This window comes from Hydra vulgaris, chromosome 15, assembly GCF_038396675.1.
Source record: "Hydra vulgaris chromosome 15, alternate assembly HydraT2T_AEP".
NCBI lineage: Eukaryota > Metazoa > Cnidaria > Hydrozoa > Anthoathecata > Hydridae > Hydra > Hydra vulgaris.
Genome location: NC_088934.1, coordinates 56856754 through 56875087, shown reverse-complemented (window position 1 = coordinate 56875087; position 18334 = coordinate 56856754). Strand labels below are relative to the sequence as shown.

General features: G+C 30.4%; 1 protein-coding gene across 2 annotated transcripts; it reads right to left on the bottom strand.

The window, feature by feature from the left end:
• Window positions 1-776: 776 nt before the first annotated feature.
• LOC136092211 (uncharacterized) lies at window positions 777-3775 on the bottom strand. 2 transcript variants are annotated; one of them, XM_065819968.1, is made up of 5 exons: window positions 3670-3775; window positions 3235-3368; window positions 2569-3064; window positions 1631-2474; window positions 777-1540 (listed from the first exon to the last, which is right to left on the bottom strand). In XM_065819968.1, the coding sequence occupies exons 4-5, from the start codon at window positions 1923-1925 to the stop codon at window positions 801-803; spliced, it is 1035 nt and encodes a 344-aa protein (XP_065676040.1). In that variant the 5' UTR covers window positions 1926-2474; window positions 2569-3064; window positions 3235-3368; window positions 3670-3775; the 3' UTR covers window positions 777-800. The 2 variants fall into 2 exon arrangements, with proteins under 2 accessions (XP_065676040.1, XP_065676039.1); XM_065819967.1 differs by having other exon boundaries at window positions 3647-3771.
• Between the last annotated feature and the right edge of the window lie 14559 nt (window positions 3776-18334).

The following is an 18334-nucleotide window of genomic DNA, read 5'->3' as shown; positions in this document are numbered from 1 at the left end:
ATAAATTTTTAAATATAAAGATTAATTATTTTTGGAGTTATACAACATGAAACTTCTAAATAAAGGTTGCATTTCTAAGGGAACAAGAGGGTTCGAAACAACATCTGTTAAAAGTAAAATGGTCATATTTCAGAATCTTCTTGTTGCCAGAGGCTAAAATTTTCTGGTGCAAAAGTAATTTTTATTATACTAAGTACTACCAACTGTATAAAAATCAGCAAAATCTGAGATATAGGGTGACATTTTTAAAGTTCTCTTGTTTATTTGACATGGAATTACTCTTATGAATTTGTGATTTCTTACTTATCTTTGTTAAACAGATAAGCTGTTTTTACAACTTGAAAAACATACTTTGGCTAAACTAAAAGATAATTCTTTATTTCTGACTTTTAATACAAATATATATATTTGCACTATCAGAATTTGGGATTATCCTTTTTTTTTCTCTAATAAATTAAAATAAAAACAATTGTCTGAGCCTTTCTATCTTAATGTGCACTGCAGCCCATTATTTACATTTAAAACTTCAGAACTATAAATAATTATTTTGACAAAAACCCTTTCTACGATTAAAATAGAAAGGTAGCTCTTATTGTATAATCATAAGTTTTAACAACAATTTGAGCTGCTGAAAATAATGGCATGTTTATTATTTTTACTATTTAACCATAAATATTATTACTAATTGCTACCATTGACGTAGAGTTTCAGCTTTTCTGGATGGGGCATAAACTGTTTTGTAGGAGTTGAAAATCTATAATAAGTAAGAAAAAGTCTTTTAATGGGCATAAAAATGTAATTTATTTTCTTAAGTAAAATGTGTTCATGCGTATGGAGGCACGCATTATAAACTCATCGATCAAATAATCAAGATCAAGAGTGTAGGCAATATCGCAATGGCAATCTAAAATAGCAAGATGACTCAATCGCTCCTGAGACATTGTAGAACCCAAATAAGTCTTTAGCCTACGAAGACAAGAAAAAAAGTGCTCACACGTACAAAAGGTGACAGGCATACACAGTAAAATCTTTACTAACTTCACAAACTCGGGAATCAGTGGAATTAATTGAGATAGAACACCATCATGGTCTACAAGCTCATTCAAAACTGATTCAAAATCAACTTGTTGAATACTCTTGACTTTTACATGATCCACAAGTATATCGCGATGGAGTTGTAGCCTTCCATAATCTTCAAAGTCATCTTTGTAAAAAGCCTCAACGAATCCAACTTCCAAGCACTGACCAATGAGAAATTTTCCTACATTTGCTAAATGCTCAGTGGTCCCAGTCGGTTCGAAACAGTTCGCAAGTCCCGTTTCGAACCGACTGGAACCAAAGTATGGAACTCCACTTTCAGTAAATTTTGATGTAATTTTACGTCTCCGCGGCATCTCTGGTTTTTCAATTAAACTACATTCTGGTGCTACAACGCCTGTTTCCCATAAGACTTTGAAGCGAGTATCACCCCGGGCTTCTTTTAACACCTTCTTAAGCGTGTTGATGGTATTTCTTGCTTTGCAAAAATTAGGCTGCATGCCTAAAATGATTTTCAATAAACGTTTAAAATTATAATTTGCTTAAAATAATATATTTAAAAAAAAACACTATGAAATAAAACAATATTTACCTTGGAGTGCTGTTTTAGCATCCCCGATTATCGTGAAGATCATGTGCAAAATTTCCAATTTGAAAAGTGTGTCAAACTTACAAAAAGATTCCAGGTAACCCGCTGCTTCTGACTTATTTTTGGCTGAATTATAAGAATGATTTTCAAAATCCTCTAAGCAGTTGATAATGGCAGAACAGTTTCTCGTAACAGATATAATGGACGGTTTTCTTAGGATCCATCGAAATTTATTGAAACATGCCAATCGTTTTGAAGATCCACGGGCAAATGCGATGAATGATTGCACTAAATTCATAATATTCCTGATCTCTGTTTGATTTTTAACAAAATCTTGTGCTACCAAGTTGAAATTATTAGCGCGGCAGTGCACGTAAATTGCCCGCTCTTATTTCCCCCTCATTAAAATCTGCAATCCATAGATACTTCCAGATATGTTAGACAATCCGTCGAAATCTAAATCGACACGAAGCGTCCATCAAACAGTTTAACAAAGTTACGCTCTTGGTGTTTTCGGTTTGGTAAAATCCCATAAAAAGCTCCTCAATTTTAAATTTTTCATTAACACGTCGAATTCAGTTCAAAACTTGTTCTTTCGCGGACATATCCGTTGTTTCATCGGCTATCAAACTATAGAACTGTGATTCCCTTATACTTTCGCATAGCTCATAAAGCGTTGCACGAGCAAAGTCTTGTAGGATTTTGTTTTCAATTTCAGGCGAGAGCCACTTTTGCTTTTCAGGACAATTCAACCATTTCTTTAGTTTCAGAGAACTCGTAGTTCGAGTAGTATGCAAAAGTTTGAATAATTTTCAACTTTTCCACATATGGCAAGTTCTTGCGTTCCCTAATACATTAAGAAGAAACATTTAGTTATCCAGTAAATAAATTTAATGATTGATAGTTATTCTACATTTTTCTTAAAGAAATTGAGGAATTACCAAATAAAGAAGTGTTCTAAATATTTTTGATAAAGCCGTACGATTATCCATGATTTCTTTATTTTGGTGATGATAAAGCTGTTGGATAACGATCGATTCCAGTGTTGCTGAGGCGATTATACTAACAGACGCCCTATGAAGTTCAGACCGCTCGTGAGAACCAAAAATTTCTTATTTTGGGTGGCTTTGATGCAAGTAGAACAAAAAACTTTTTCTCGCGGTCATGTAAAACCCATTTATATATTTTATTCCAGCTTTGTTTAAATTTTCTTCCTTTTTTTGATGGAAAAGATCTTGAACAACAAGGTCCAAGCTCCTCTGAAAAAGACGGCGACCTAACAACAGCGGTTGAATCAGTTGCATCAACTGACTGAACAAATGATAAACTTTTATGAGTATTAACTTGGAAGTTATTAGCATTTTGAAATTCAGAAAATAATGCAACTCTTTTAATTTGATTTTCTTCTTTGAAAAGTATTCACTAATCTTCTTTATTCTACAACATCGTACAATTTATTACTTAAAAGTCAATGTACTGTTGAAAAATTAGAAAATTTCTTCAAAAACATACGTTTTTTTAATTTAAATGATTTTTAATTCAAAACTTTAAAATAATTAATAAAAAAAGAATACTGCCAATGTTATCAAAGGAAAAAAAATACTTACCGAACGTCTGACTCACACAACTCTTTAGTTCCTTTAATTTTAACTCACCCAACTCTGTAGTTCCGTTAATTTGCTTTTTGTTACGTTTTTACTGATCTCAAACTCCCTTGAGACTCTTTAGAAGCGTGAAACTTCTGAAATTTAAAAAATAATATAAACTTTTGAAAGGTTAAACTTATGAAAATCACAATAGGTATTTGTGAAAATATTACAATCGTTATTAAGTTGTTATATTTGATAATGTTTAAGTATATTATGGTTTTTATTTTTAAATATTTTTTTCCCGATTGGGGAAAAGCCCCAGCAACAAGTTTCCGGATGATGCTCGAGCCACTGCGCGTTCTACGCCTATGATTGCTACTAAAGTGAGGCAGTTACAAAAAATAGTCATAATTAAAACTATAATACGTACATATAAAACATAATGAAATTTACTATTTGTGTTCTTCGTGAACAGAAAAATTTAACAAATATTTTTTCGACAACTCCCAATTCATCACACATGCATTAACTTGCTTAATAAGCATAAGACTGAACAATCTTTTACAAACTTTATTAGGAATTAAACATGAATAATTCCTATGATGTTTTACAAACATATTTAATGTAACCATGGTTTCGATTAACTACCAAGTTTTGGTACTCTTTTAACTAAATAGCAGGTGAGCATCTACTTTAATAATAAAAGTTTATAAAAACATGAAGCAATTGTCATAAGAAACTAATATTGTAGGTATTTATATTAATTTCTAGCCACTAAGCAATCGGGTTAGCTATATTTAGCAAGACTCAAAATCAGGTTTGCGGTTTTATAGAAAACACTGACTTAGAATGTTTTTGTTTGCTATTGCGCATGCGAAACTTTTTTAAAAAAATTCAAAACCAACTCGGAGTTAGCAAAATATAGCCTAATAAAAGGCAAAGTTCAACTGCAAATAATGTGACAAAGCAAATCTCGATACCATTACAGACACAATACCTAATTTTTACCCGACACCAATAGTACCAATTCCCGAAAAAAGGCAGATACTGCCTACCAATAGTTACAAATATTGAAGGCAATTTAAAGGAAAAAAGTGAAAAATTTTTTTTTAATTTATAAAAAATGTAATATTTAACAAGTAAAACCAATCAAATAAGTGCACTTCTTTCATGTTAGGCATTGTTTTCTTAATGAAATTCTTCTATTTTTTATTTTCATGACTATTTATACTCGTGCCAATCTTTGAAAGTTTAACATTTTTACATTTTTTTTGAGTTTTCAAGAGCGTTTTCAAACAATCGGCGCGAATAGAAATTTACAAATCATTAACTAAATAATAATGTCACTACAAATAATAAAAGGTCGAAGTATAAAAATTTTAGCATTTAGGTTGCAATAACATATAGCATTTTAATAAAGCTAAACATAAAATAGTAATGAATATTTTTAATGTTACGTCTATTCCATACTGCAGTAAAAAAGGATTCACTGCTAATAGCCAAAACCCAACCATACCCAAATTTGTAAAACACTAATATTTTTTTGATGATATGATAAAAAGTGTAGATTTACTGCATAATATAAATAATTAAATAAATCACTTACCATACCACCGGTAGAAAAAACTAAGCACAATAAATTAAAATTCAAATAAAAACGCCAGAAACAAAACTAAAACAACTAAAGTGTGCAAACAAAAAATACTTATAAAATTTCCCGTAAGACCATTTAAACCACATAGGTACTTCCAGCACCAATGAACCAAAAACAATCAAATGGCAATATACCCTATTAAAAACCCTTTTAAAATTAAATAAAGCGCAATAGAGTCTTCAAAAAACTCTAACGCTGTCATAGATACTTAATTCGAATTTTGTTAACTAACTTTTGTAATCTAAAGTGTAAGAAAATGAAACAACCCGCGCAAGTTAAAATCATAACTAAAAATCAAGTAATATATGAAAGTAGAAAATATATATATATATATATATATATATATATATATATATATATATATCGCCTGCAAAAATGTAAAGATTCAAACATGTAGTGAAGGATATAAGAAAATCTCCGAACAATAATAAAAGACGAAAATTGTGCATGTGAAAATTAAAACAAAGCTGAGTAATGAATTTAAGATAATACAGCATAAAAGTGCTTTAATAATGGTAATAATATGAAAATCAGCGGATAAACAACATATTAAAGTATATTGTAATAAGATTAACTAAATACTAAAATAAGAGCAGATAAATTTTAGCCAAATAAGTGGTTAAAAGATTATTTTTGGGTGATATAACAATAATATGTCGTGGTATAAAAGCGATGTTCGAAGCGGGAAAAAAAATATAGTTTAGAAGTAAAGCTTTCTTTACGGTCCGAATTAAAAGTAACATTGAGACGACCGTAGAGAAATATATATATATATATATATATATATATATATATATATATATATATATATATATATATATATATATATATATATATATATATATATATATATATTTCTGATGAATCTTTGTTGATGAAACACAGTGTTAAATGGAAAAAATTTTTGTTAAGTGATTTTCTACTAATATATATATATATATATATATATATATATATATATATATATATATATATATATATATATATATATATATATATATATATATATATATATATAAAAGCTACAATACAAAATTATATGTATAGGAACCCAAAATTCAAAACTCAATCACACTTGATAACCTCATATACGTGGCATACAAATCTATATCTACATTACAACCATATACTATCTATTAAAAGAAAATATTATCTAAATAAGAATGAGTTCAAACAAAGATAGTTAATCTAAAAAAAGAACAAAAAGCATGCAAACAATGTGAACAGGCTGTATGTGCATAATGGTGTATAGGTGTAATGTGTAAGTCCGTGCTGTTTATGTCGTTTAGTAGAGTCTTGTGTTGTTAGTAACCAGCGTAAAAGATTCATCTCTTAACTACACCAAGCCAGCCCAGTCATACTCCAGAATACCATGATGGATTAAACACCAATGCATGGATTTATAACTAACTTATGACTAAAAAACTAGCCCATTCGTTTTCCAGAGACAAACAACTTCTTTCGCGGTGACAGTAATTGTGATTTGGAAAATAGTCGTGCTTGATGACCGTAACACTAAACCTTACGGGCTAGGCCCAATATTATTTATAAACTTTGGCATAAATATAATTCTGGCATATATAAAATTCGCCGAATGGTCACACACTTCATTATTTGTCGTTGTTTTGTTATGGTCTCAAAGTGGTGTCTAGTTCAGAGCGTGGAGAAAACTTTGCTTTTTGGGTTTCAATTTAGATATGGTTTTAAGGTTGCCAGCGTTTTTTTTATTTTTTTATTTTGTATTTATAAGTTGCATTATAAATTATCTATAATAATTACGAGTGTTGGGATCTTTTCGTCCAATTTTATTATTTTAAAACATTTACATTCATTATAAAAAATATAGTTAAAAATTTATTTTAATACGTTTAGTATAGTGTAAAAACAAATCATTAGAAAGTTTACAAAGCATCACAAAAATTACTTTGCTACTTACTAAATTAAATATTTGGTTTATATTACATTGTTTTAACTATTTTGAACCATCTTATATTCATTTATTTTAATTTTAGGGAATATTTCAAAAAAATTTTTTTTTTTTTTTTTTTTTAAATTTTATTTTTAGGTGCCCCAAGAAGTCCTAACGGTCTTGTCACAGAGCACCGCGGAAGTGCATTTAACCTGGAAGTTCACGCCTCCTTCCTTACCGTAACGCGAAAATTTGTCCAAAGCTCGTTTCGAACCTGGATCTCCTGCTTATAAAGCAAGCGCTCTAACCACTGCGCCACGGCCGCAAAACATACAACTATAAGATCTCACAATGAACAATGAACACAATGAAGATGCGGCATCTGAAATGAAAATTATCTGGAATTATGTTGGAAAATTATCTCAAAGAATTTCAAGATAATTTGTGCCAAAATGCAATTGAGTATAACAAGGGCAGATGTATGGAATGGGAAATTAAAGTTGAGAAGAGAGTCAGGCGACGACAAATAATACCAGGTGAAAGGGCTGGAGATAGTGGCCTCTTTGCTGAAGGTGAAGTTAGCAGAGTTTGGAAAATGATATTGGATCTTTTTCAACAAGAACTAACAACTCGCTTTAGACGGTTAAATGATCTCAATCAAAAGTTTGGATTCCTGGATTTGGCTGCTTAAATCTCGTGGGGGCCCAATACCAATAACTTCGCTGGATTTATTTTCATTTATTTTTTCATACGGAGATGATGTTTTTCCAAACTTACGCATTGCATTACAAAATCTTGCTCACAATTGCAGCGTCAAAAGTCAAATGCAAACGTTCCTTCAGCAAGTTGAAACTTATTCTTTCATATCTATGAGTTTCAATGGGGCAACAACGTCTTGTTAATTTGGTAATCCTTAGTGTTGAAAGAGAAACTCTAGAATTAATAGAGTTTGATGACATAATTGATAAATTTGCTGCATTTATCGCTAGAAAGATCAAATTATAATTTATAAATAGTTATTTATAATTGGATCTGATTCAGCATCTGCTACTTTCAATGACTAATTCACATGAATCATAATGGATACGTAATTGGAAATAAGAGTTAAATTGAGTTTGCATTATGATTAGCATTTTCATTTTTTTTATTAAAATTGTCATATACTTGGAAACATTAAGTTTTTTTTTAGTTCACAGGTCTGCTTCAGGGGGTGCCAATTTTCAGCAATTTTTAGGCGCCAGAAATCCTAGCTACACGACTGGCCGGAGAATAAACTATTTAGATATTAAAACCATAAAAGTCGAAAAGTCGAAAATTCCTTTACCCAACCTTTTGAGAAAACCATTTTGGATTTGAATTTGTTTGATCAAAAGCTTCAGCAGCAGTATTTATAAAAAAAAATTATTTGATACCAAAATGAAGTAAAAAATTACAGGTATAGATGATATCTGTAGTAGGGAAGTGGCAAATGTCTTTACAACAAAAAATAAACCTATATTTGAAATCTTTAAGTCATCGATTAAAACAGGAGTTGTACCGGACAAGTTAAAAGTAGCTAAAGTAGTACCAATATTTAAAACAGGTGAATCATAATTAATTATCAACTATAGACCTATCTTGGTACTCACTACCTTTTCTAAGCTTCTCGAAAGAGTAATCTATATCAGATTGTATGAGCATTTACTCAAAAATAAAAACAAATAAAAAGCAATTCGGTTTCCAAATACAATATTCAGCTGCACATACAATCCTAAATCCTAAACAAAAACAAAAAAAACAAAAGCTTTGGAAAAACTTGTAACTATGTTTGCCGATGACACAAACTTATTTTATTCCTCGAACTCAATCAAAGACCTTTATGAATGTATGAATAAAGAGCTTAAAAGATTAAGTATATGATTGAAATTAAATAAGTTATTACTAAATACATAAAAAAAAAATACATATTGTTCCATTCCAAAAAACAAAAAAATAATATACCAACTATCCTCCCATCAAAAAAAAAAATTCTTTGGATACTTATTGACGAAAACATATCTAAAAGAGCCCAAATAATTGCAATAAACCCCAATATTTTAAAAAATATTGGGAAGCTCTGCAAAGTTAAACCTATGTTGTCCCAACATAATCTTAAATCACTTTATTTTTCTTACATCCAAAGTTATCTTACCTACGCTAATAAAACATGGGCAAGTACACACAAATCCAGATTGAGTACTATTTATATAAGTCAAAAACATGCATCAAGATTAGTTTATAATAAAGTTAAACTCACCCATGCTGAACCCTTACTAAAAACCTTGAATGCACTAAATGTTTACCATATTAACATCTATCAAAATGTACTATTTATGCTTAAATACAAACTTGGACTTGTCTCATCGCATTTTTTAGATAACTTCTTTCAAGTTAACTCTAATAAATTTATAACAAGAGTTACAGGCAACTTCACACAGCTTAAAAGAACAACAAAGTTCTCACGGTTTTCTATTTCCTACCGGGTCCGTACTACATAATAAAATAATATCCAAAAATATATAGAACTTAAAGTGTTAAACAATTCTGCCAGCTAGAAAAAATAATTAAAACACCTCATACTTAATATCAAAAATTATATCGACATGTATTAAACTTGACAACAAATTTATACTAAAATATTTATATGTATCACTGACAGTTTAACCACTGACACTGACTGTTTAACCACTTTTGACTATTTATAAAAGTGAAATAGAGTTTATTTAACTATTTAAAGAGGTACTCGATAATAAGTTTTCATAGACTTCTACGGTTTTTTTTTTTATAACAACATGTATATATCTGAAGTAACCAAATAATCATATAGTTTGTTGCGTGACTGGTAAAAAGCTCTAAGGTCAACAAAAAATCATTTTACAATAGCAAAATTGTTAATTTATCAATCGTAATCAGTGAAAGGTACAACATATTTCTCAAAATAATAAGCACATTGTTTTTTTTAATACAAGAACACATTATGAAAATATTGTTGAACAAATTAACTGGATTTTACATCAGAAACTGTTTGCGCCAATGCTTGTAAATTGGTTTAAATTTAGTCAAAAATCATTAAAAGCGCAATTTCGAACAATCGGCGCGAATACTTCTATCAAGAAAAAATAAAATAAAAAGAAATTTTTCATATATTTATGACCTCTAGGCCACTGATTAGCCACTCCGTATAAAAATTGGTTGTCAAAAAAAAAAATTAGATTAACTACTTTACCCCTCCTCCAATTTATTGTTCTGAATTGTTTTTTTTTTTTAAATCTTCAATTCCAACCGAGGCCAGCGCAATGAGGAAAGAAGGGGTTGTGTTTACCCCCCCCCCCTTCTCATGAAAGGTTTTTTTGTTCATTTAGCCGACAAATATGACCCTTTTTGACAAGTCATTTGGCAAATGTAGACGCATCAGACAAGTTAGCCAATTATTTCAGACAGTTAGTCGGAAAATGTCAATAAGGCAGTCGGCAAATTTTAAAAAAACGAGAACCTTTTATATTATTATTATTATTTTTAGTCGGCAAAAGTTGTTACAGCATCCGTCCCTTCCCCACACCAACGATACATATACTCGCGTTGGCCCTGCTTACAACAAGGCTGCAAGCAACCACTATTAAAGTTTGAAGTTACTGTAAGAGAAAATATGAAATTTATAGAGCATGATAACAATTGCCTGATGTTTTTTTCTTTTTTTAAATTTTATTTAGATGCCGTAAGAAATTATGATGGACTTATCACAGAGCACCGCGGATAAGCATTTAATTGGAAGTTCACGACTCCTTCCTAACCGATGTCGCAAAACATTCCCAGAGATGGAGTTTGAACCACAGAGCTTTGTTTCTGAGGCAAGTGCGCTTGATAAGTACAACTTAAAAGATTGCAAATTATATGAATCAAGAAACAAGATAAATGAAGGTAAATTCCGCAGAACTAATGTTCGACTAAAAAAAACGACGAATAAGTATATTTGGAGCAACTAGGAACAGCCACAGTAAATAAGATGAGACTTTATCGAATAATAAGTAACACGAGATGAATTTCATTAGATGGCACAAGAGACGCAAGCTATTTATAGAAGTGTCCATTATAGTATTTATAGAAACAAGAAAGAGAAGCAACATTAAGATAATGTGGTGATGGTTGGAGGTTGGCTGCAAGAGGAAAATTTAGGGTTTATAGAAATAAAGGATAGAATCCGGTGTAAAAAAATGGAGAGCATAATAGAGAAATGCAGCCTTAGTAGATGCTAATTTTACAATCAATTTGATAAATTTTTCCAAAAGAGATCCGAAGTAAGAATTAATTCTAAAAAATTTAGGGTAGATGACTCATAGTTATTGTATCCTACTATAAATATAGAAAGATCTAGATTATTGCAATAACAATCAGCTAAAAAAAAAAATTGAGTTTTTTCGGAGCTGAAGTTCACCAGCCACTGAGAGCTCAATGCTGTAGCAGAAGTGAGATTCTTTTCAAGCTCAAATGCACCCAACAAGCAATCAGAGAGAGTTGGCTTCTAATCAAAACAAGAATAATCTGTAATATTATAAGCGAACAATGCCACCTTAGATGTGAGAATTTCTTTAACGTAAATTAAAAAGAGTATTGTACAGGATATGAAGAAGAGTGCTGTCCATCAAGAACAACTTTTATTCTACGATAGGTAAGGAAAAGTTTAATAATTTTAACGATGTTAACTAATACGCCGTAAGAAGAATGCTTATGGAGAAGACCAGCATGCCAAACTTTATCTAAAGCTTTACAAATGTCGAGAGCAAAAGTCTTAAGCTCTCCACATCTATATAATGCACAAATAAATCTATCGGTTATTACTATTAGCAAATCAGCTGTGTACCGAGGAGATCAAAATCTTTATTGATGATCAGAAAATAAGTTATTAGATTCAAGATGAGGGATGAAGTGTTTCTTAATTAAAGATTAAAAAAACTTGCTTATGATAAGAAGAAGACTAATGATAGTTAGACGAGTAAGATTGCTCTCCAGAGATTTTGAAAAAGGGATAACAGATGCCGCTTTCCAGCAAGCTGGAAAATTTTATTTAGGAATGTGCATCTCCCCCCCCCTCACCTACCTTACCTGAATAAATATAAGTGAAAAATTGCACATAGGATACACGTAGTTTTTCACCACATGAAACCCATGTGAAAATTATTATTTTATCTCACGTGGGTTTCATATGCTAAATCCCATATGGAATATAAGTGAAAAATCTCATATGGTTTTTATATTGTTAAATCCAACCTGGAATATAGGTGAAAATCCCCCCAAGGTTTGGATTTGGTGAAAATCCCCCGATAGGCTGTTTGTAATAAATCCCACAAAGAATATAGGCTGGAAATACCACATGTTATAGATCTTTAATCACGCATATACTTAATCCATAATGGATAAAAATAGATCATGATCGTAGACAAGTAGGGACACGAGGGACATTAGCCCCCTTCCCACACACTCGCACACACACATTTTGCTTTTGTTGCGTCTCATATGAAGAATATTTATAAACAATTTGAAAATATTATTAAAACTTCATTTTTTAAATATGAAAAAAAAAAAAATTTTGTAGCTAAACTAATTATAAAAATAAAAATGCTCTAAATAATTTCTTGCATAAAAATTAATATTTTATTCAAAAAAATAGAACTCGTTGTATTAACTTGATTTAACTTTGTAACGTTGTCGTAACTTTGTAAAGTTGTCGTAATTTTGTAACGTTGTCGTAATATTTTTCTGAACTCCTGATTATGTAAAACAATTTCTTTTTTTAATAAATTTGTATTTTCCTTTGTTTCTTTGTTTTCTAGTTTTTTTTCAGTCGCTTTTAAGCTAAAAAAAAAATCTTTCCATAATTTCAAAAATTAATATTATTAAAATATATATTAAATTATATATATATTACTAATATATTAAAATGTAATTAATACCAATAATTTAACATTTAAAATTAAAGTATTGTTAACTAATATTTATATATCAGTTTGCATAGAAGAGCAATAGCGGGCTTGTTATAAAAACGTTTGAACTCGCATTATTTAAAGCAGTTTAAATGTTCTTTAAGCATTTCCCATTTTCTAAATAGATTAAAAAGAGGTAATTGTTGTAACGTTACATAGCAAAACATTCGATGATTTTCTTCAGCGATATGTCTTTAAAGCGGAAAGTTTCTGGTGCGGAAAAGAAGGGTCTTAAACAACTAAAGGAAAGATTGAATGAGGTAGATACAAATCGCACTGTTACTTCTTTTTATGCAAGAACTCCTTACTCGTCAACTTCTCTTAGCACTGCCTCTACTGATTATACAATTTTTGCTAGCCTCGCAATTACCGTCACGACTGCATTTTATTAGGTTCCACTTCTAGTGCTTTTGACATTAGTTTTATCTCTTGCTGATTCTTTCATTACCGTTACTACTTTATAATTTTGAGTTACCACCGCACACACATATTTTTTTTGTAAAAACCTTTTTTACTTTTTTTTCCCTTAAGAAATTTCAAATTATAGAGGACTTTTATATATATATATATATATATATATATATATATATATATATATATATATATATATATATATATATATATATATATCATATATATATATATATATATATATATATATATATATATATATATATATATATATATATATATATATATATATGTATATATATATATAAATATATATATATACATATATATATATATATATATATATATATATATATATATATATATATATATATATATATATATATATATATATATATATAACGTGCATAATAAAATTATTATTTGCGTTTCGTGTTTCCGAGTTATAGAGTTGAGAGAGGGTTATAACCAAATGTAGCCTCATCATCTATCTTGGCTTTAAGGAAGTGAACCACATAAAAAAAAAATGCAGCGGGGGATTAAATTTTTATGTTTGTAATAGGTAAATCAAAATCACCTCGTTGCTTCAAAGGAGTTAAGCACTTACCTTTCAGATACAAGAATCAAAATGGATGGATAGCGTACTGTTGGATGGATAGCGTACTGTTCGAAGAGTGGATGCGGGAAATGGATACAAAAGTTTACAAAAAAAAAAAGAGAAATAAGCTTTTATAATATATAAATGTCCAGCACACCAGACAATGATAATCTAAAATCTACTAAGCTCATTTTTTATCACCGAATACCACGTCTAAACTTCAACCAATAGATTAGGGCGTTATGCGCTCTTTGAAAGTTTATTACAAATCTTTAACATTACAAAGACTGATCATAGCTATCTATAAAAGAAAAAATCTTTTTATTTTTCCGATTTTAGATGCAATGAAAATGCTTGACCTTGAATGGCAAAAAGTTAAAACCTCTACCATTATTTATTGTTTTGCAAAATCAGAAGAAGAGCAGAAATCTACCAATTTGGATGACCACAACCCATTTTACGAGCTTCAAAGTTCAATACAAAAACTTGATAATTTTTATCCCTCAGGTACAACATATGAATGTGCAGATAAAAATTTTAATAAGCACAATACCTTTAACAATAAATGAACAGTTGATAGAAGAAGTAAAAAATGCAGCAATTGAACATGATGCTGATGACGAGGAAGATAATAACGATGATGGTAATGCGATTGATCCAGTTTGTCCAAAAGTTACTAATATTTGGGAAAGACTGCTTGACTCTTTGCTCTTCAGCCTTAGTGGTCAAGATTTTCAACAAAAAGCTCAATGCAGTCTCAATTTAATTCGATAGATGAGTAAAGCTACTTTTTTTAAAGTTTTCCAAGGCTAAAAAGGTTAGTATTTGTTTTGCAAAAAAGAAAGGCTAAAAGATTAAACATTTCAAATCTTCAAAATTTAGCTTGAGCTACTTAATGAAATTTGTCAACATATCTTGTATTATTTTATTTTAAGTGACGACTTTTTAAAATCTGCAATTGAAATTAGAAAATTAAAAAATTTCGCAAATGTGCATTTGGGTATTTTGTATTTTTTTAATTAATTTGTATGTGTAATGTGAATTTTTATTACGGAGTTTACTTAAAATTAGTATTTGTACTATACGAAAATACTCCAAGAATTGTAAAATCTATTTTAGAATATATTTGATTTGATCTGTACCCAGAAAATACACGTAAGAAAAGTGATAAACAAAGCCTTCAAGAGGGTGGGGCATAGAAGGCAAGTTGACCCGGACTTCAAACTAAGGGGGTGCCGGACAATCCGATGTTTATCCAAACTTTGTAAAAAATTTATGCAAAGCTTTTTATCAAGAGCAAATGATTTTTGACAAAGTAAATTCTGATTTTTTTTTTCTTAAAAAAATTAGGCATTTTATTTTTTACAGCTATTAAAGAAATAATTTTAAATAACTTTTCACAGTAATTTAATTTAAAAGAGTTTGAGAATGGGAGTATAAAAGAAAAAGCTTGAAAGAAAAATATTTCAAGAAAAAAAAGATAACACTTTTCAGTTATATAAACAACTTTATTAATAATGTTCAGATTTAATGTTTATCAGTTATTGTTAAACAACACACGTCAATGGGAAAGAAAAATGAAAAAACTTTCCCGCTGGTATTGAGCTAATGGGTTGCTACAACGCCGTCATAGCATTATAGTTAAAAAATGTAGGACGCCATTAACAAGAAGGCTCCAGAATGATTGCCCTAAATTCTTTCCGTCATTTTAAAATGAGGTTATCTGAGAATATGGTAGTGTCATCCGAAGTGCATTTGTCAATGAAATCCAGAATTGTATCTACTTCACAATCATAGTTGATGATACACCCAATATATTTCATATTTAGCATATATCTTCATAATTTTTTTCTCCTCTATGAAAGAGAAAATAATCGCTGGCAAATCAAAGAACCATTATTGTGCGTTGAAGCTTTCAAGATGAAGAAAAAAGTTGATATAGCTAAGCTTCTCACTAATGTGATTTCAATGCTAGGTATGGATAATCAAAACTGTCGCCGTCAGAGATAAGATAATGGATCTAATATGGCAGATGCTTATAAAGGAGTACCAGCTTTAATAAGACAAAACTATTTTTGGAAGCTCTGCACGTTTCCTGTAACGCTCAAATCTGAATATGGCTGGTCTGCACGCAGTTGAATCAGTAATTGCGATCAATATGTTCTTTGAAAATGTTGAATCTTGGTAAGTATTTTTAGTGCAGGCCTTGTCGGATAGAAGATTCTCATTGAAGCGAAAAGAGTTTTACTGCATAGATTTTCTATGACAAGATAGAGCTCTCATACCGACTTGACAAAACCACTTGCCTAAAGTTGGCAACTCTTAAAAATGCCCAGGAAAACCTTGATCTGACCAGTTAGCAACTCAGCTAAGTGTTAGACTTAAAAAACAATTATCTTCTTTTGAATTTATGTTGTTAGTTATGGTTTGGTAAAAACCCTTACTCCTGGTAACGACTGCTGATAACGACGTTAGTCGTCTTTAAAAATCTAAAGAAATTTCCATTTTCTAGAGAATGTTATTGAAAAAGTTCGTCGTTTTATTAATTAAAACAATTTTTAAGCAAGGAAATTCAATGCAGCTATTCAATCAAACCTTTGAGAAGAAGCTTGAACGCTTTTTTTTTGTATATTTGCATCATGCTCTAGATTTTCAACGCTATTCCTGAGTCAGTTGCTGAGAGTAAACGAACATTTAATAAACTAAACAATATTAAAAACTCTATCCGTTTGACTATGTTCCAGTCGCGTGACTGATATTTGATTATTTCAATAGAAGAATACTTGGCTAAAAAGGTGAGTTACGACAATATCATTAATGTTTGGACGGTCAGAAATGCTCTGCAAATTCATTTTTAAGCGCTTAATTAACTTTTCTTGAAGATTTCGTTGATTAATTTTTTGTTTATTAGTTATGAAGCTTTTGTTTTAAATCTTATATCAATTTTGATAAATGAACAGTTTCTCAATCCAGAGAATTATTAGTAAAGCAGAAATACAATGTGCTGTATCAGAAATTATTATTTGCTGCGTTCATAAAACTTTTAAACTTGTAACATTTTGGATCGGAATAATGACGCCGTTATCAATTTTTGACCCGGGAACTATTGGCGTTTTTAAAGGCCTTATCATAACTATCACCTTTTACATCATTATTAGGTATTACTTTATTTTTTTATTTCCTTACATTATTAGCAAAAATGTTTATTGTCCCTGGATCAGTCAGATCACTATTTTAACCCAAAGTACAGATTTATTAGCTCAACTAGTTGCAAATTTAGGACGTGCAACAATTCAAAAATTAATAGTAAGAATGCAAGGTCAAAAAGTGCGATCATTAATTGATTATGAAGATTACTTGTCTATAAAATATCATTTCCTACCCCTCACTAATCGAGCTTTACCTGACAGAATAATGCTGTGCTTTGATGATTAAGCAGAACCTGGAAATTTAACTCTTATAAGCACTGGATAACATTGAGGCTCAACAACAGGACTAAACGCTGCAAGATCTCTTGCTTTTGGCTGAGAAGAAGTATCTTATGGTAACGTAGGCCGCTTCGGACTCGCCTTTAAGATAATATTACTCCGCCGTTAACTTTAACAAGATGCAACTCAAACTTCATGGCTTTTTAATGTGAAAGTTTTATTTACGTCCTAATATTTTGCCCACTGTCAACCAATTTTGCTTAACAACCTGAAAAATCAAACCCTGTCATGAATATCACTAAAGTTGATATCCTAATTAATGGACAAGCTGATAGTTTTTATTTAAATGGTACGTTGCTATATAACTGTTAAAGAGTCATACTGCTGTTTATGCGGTTCTTTGTACAACTTAAGCAATGAAACAAATATGTTAAATGGCGAAGATGGCTTTCAATTTGTTTCAAAACTTTCCCTCTGCCCTTAGGGGGTCGGTGTGTATCTCTTGACCTAAGAGGAATTTAGCCTCTGAACATGAGAGGAGATGGTCTTCAGCCTCTTGATTTTAACGGAGAATGATCCGTGACCTCTGAACCTAAAGGAGTTGATCCGTGGCCTCTGGACGTGAGAAGGGAATGGTCCCTTTTCGTAAAAGGCAGACGTAAAAAGTTTTTTTTACTTGTTAAAAATTCGATCTTAAAACGTTTTTCGTACCTGTTTTCTTTGTAAATGTCAAAAAGTTTTTGTGAGAGAAGGGTATCAGATGCGGGTGTAAAATAGTTTTTATACTTTTAAAGAACTAATACCTATAGAGACCCTTGTCCTTCTTTCTGCCCCCGGGGGATGTTTAATCTACGATGGATGGACCAGCTGGTAGTGGAAAAATGTTGACATATACCTATTGGATTGCTGAAACCATAAGTATATGTTTTAAATTTACTTCAGCTGCATGCACTGGCATAGACATTTCTATTAACTATGTTATAATCGCTCGGTGACATAAGTTAAAATGTAGTATTAAAAAAACCATTGACCGAGTAAAAAATTTTTTAGCCGGTCATCTCTGATAAATTTTTATATCTTTTTTAAATTGGTATAGAATTCTTATGATCCACTTACATAATT

What these genes read in the sequence shown, in the direction of transcription:
- LOC136092211 (XM_065819968.1), bottom strand. Translation starts at nt 1,925, where the DNA reads ATGAATTTAGTGCAATCATTCATCGCATTTGCCCGTGGATCTTCAAAA. An exon ending in TGCTAAAACAGCACTCCAAG is followed by an intron (nt 1,541 to 1,630) that starts GTAAATATTGTT and finishes AAATCATTTTAG; the next exon opens with GCATGCAGCCTAATTTTTGC.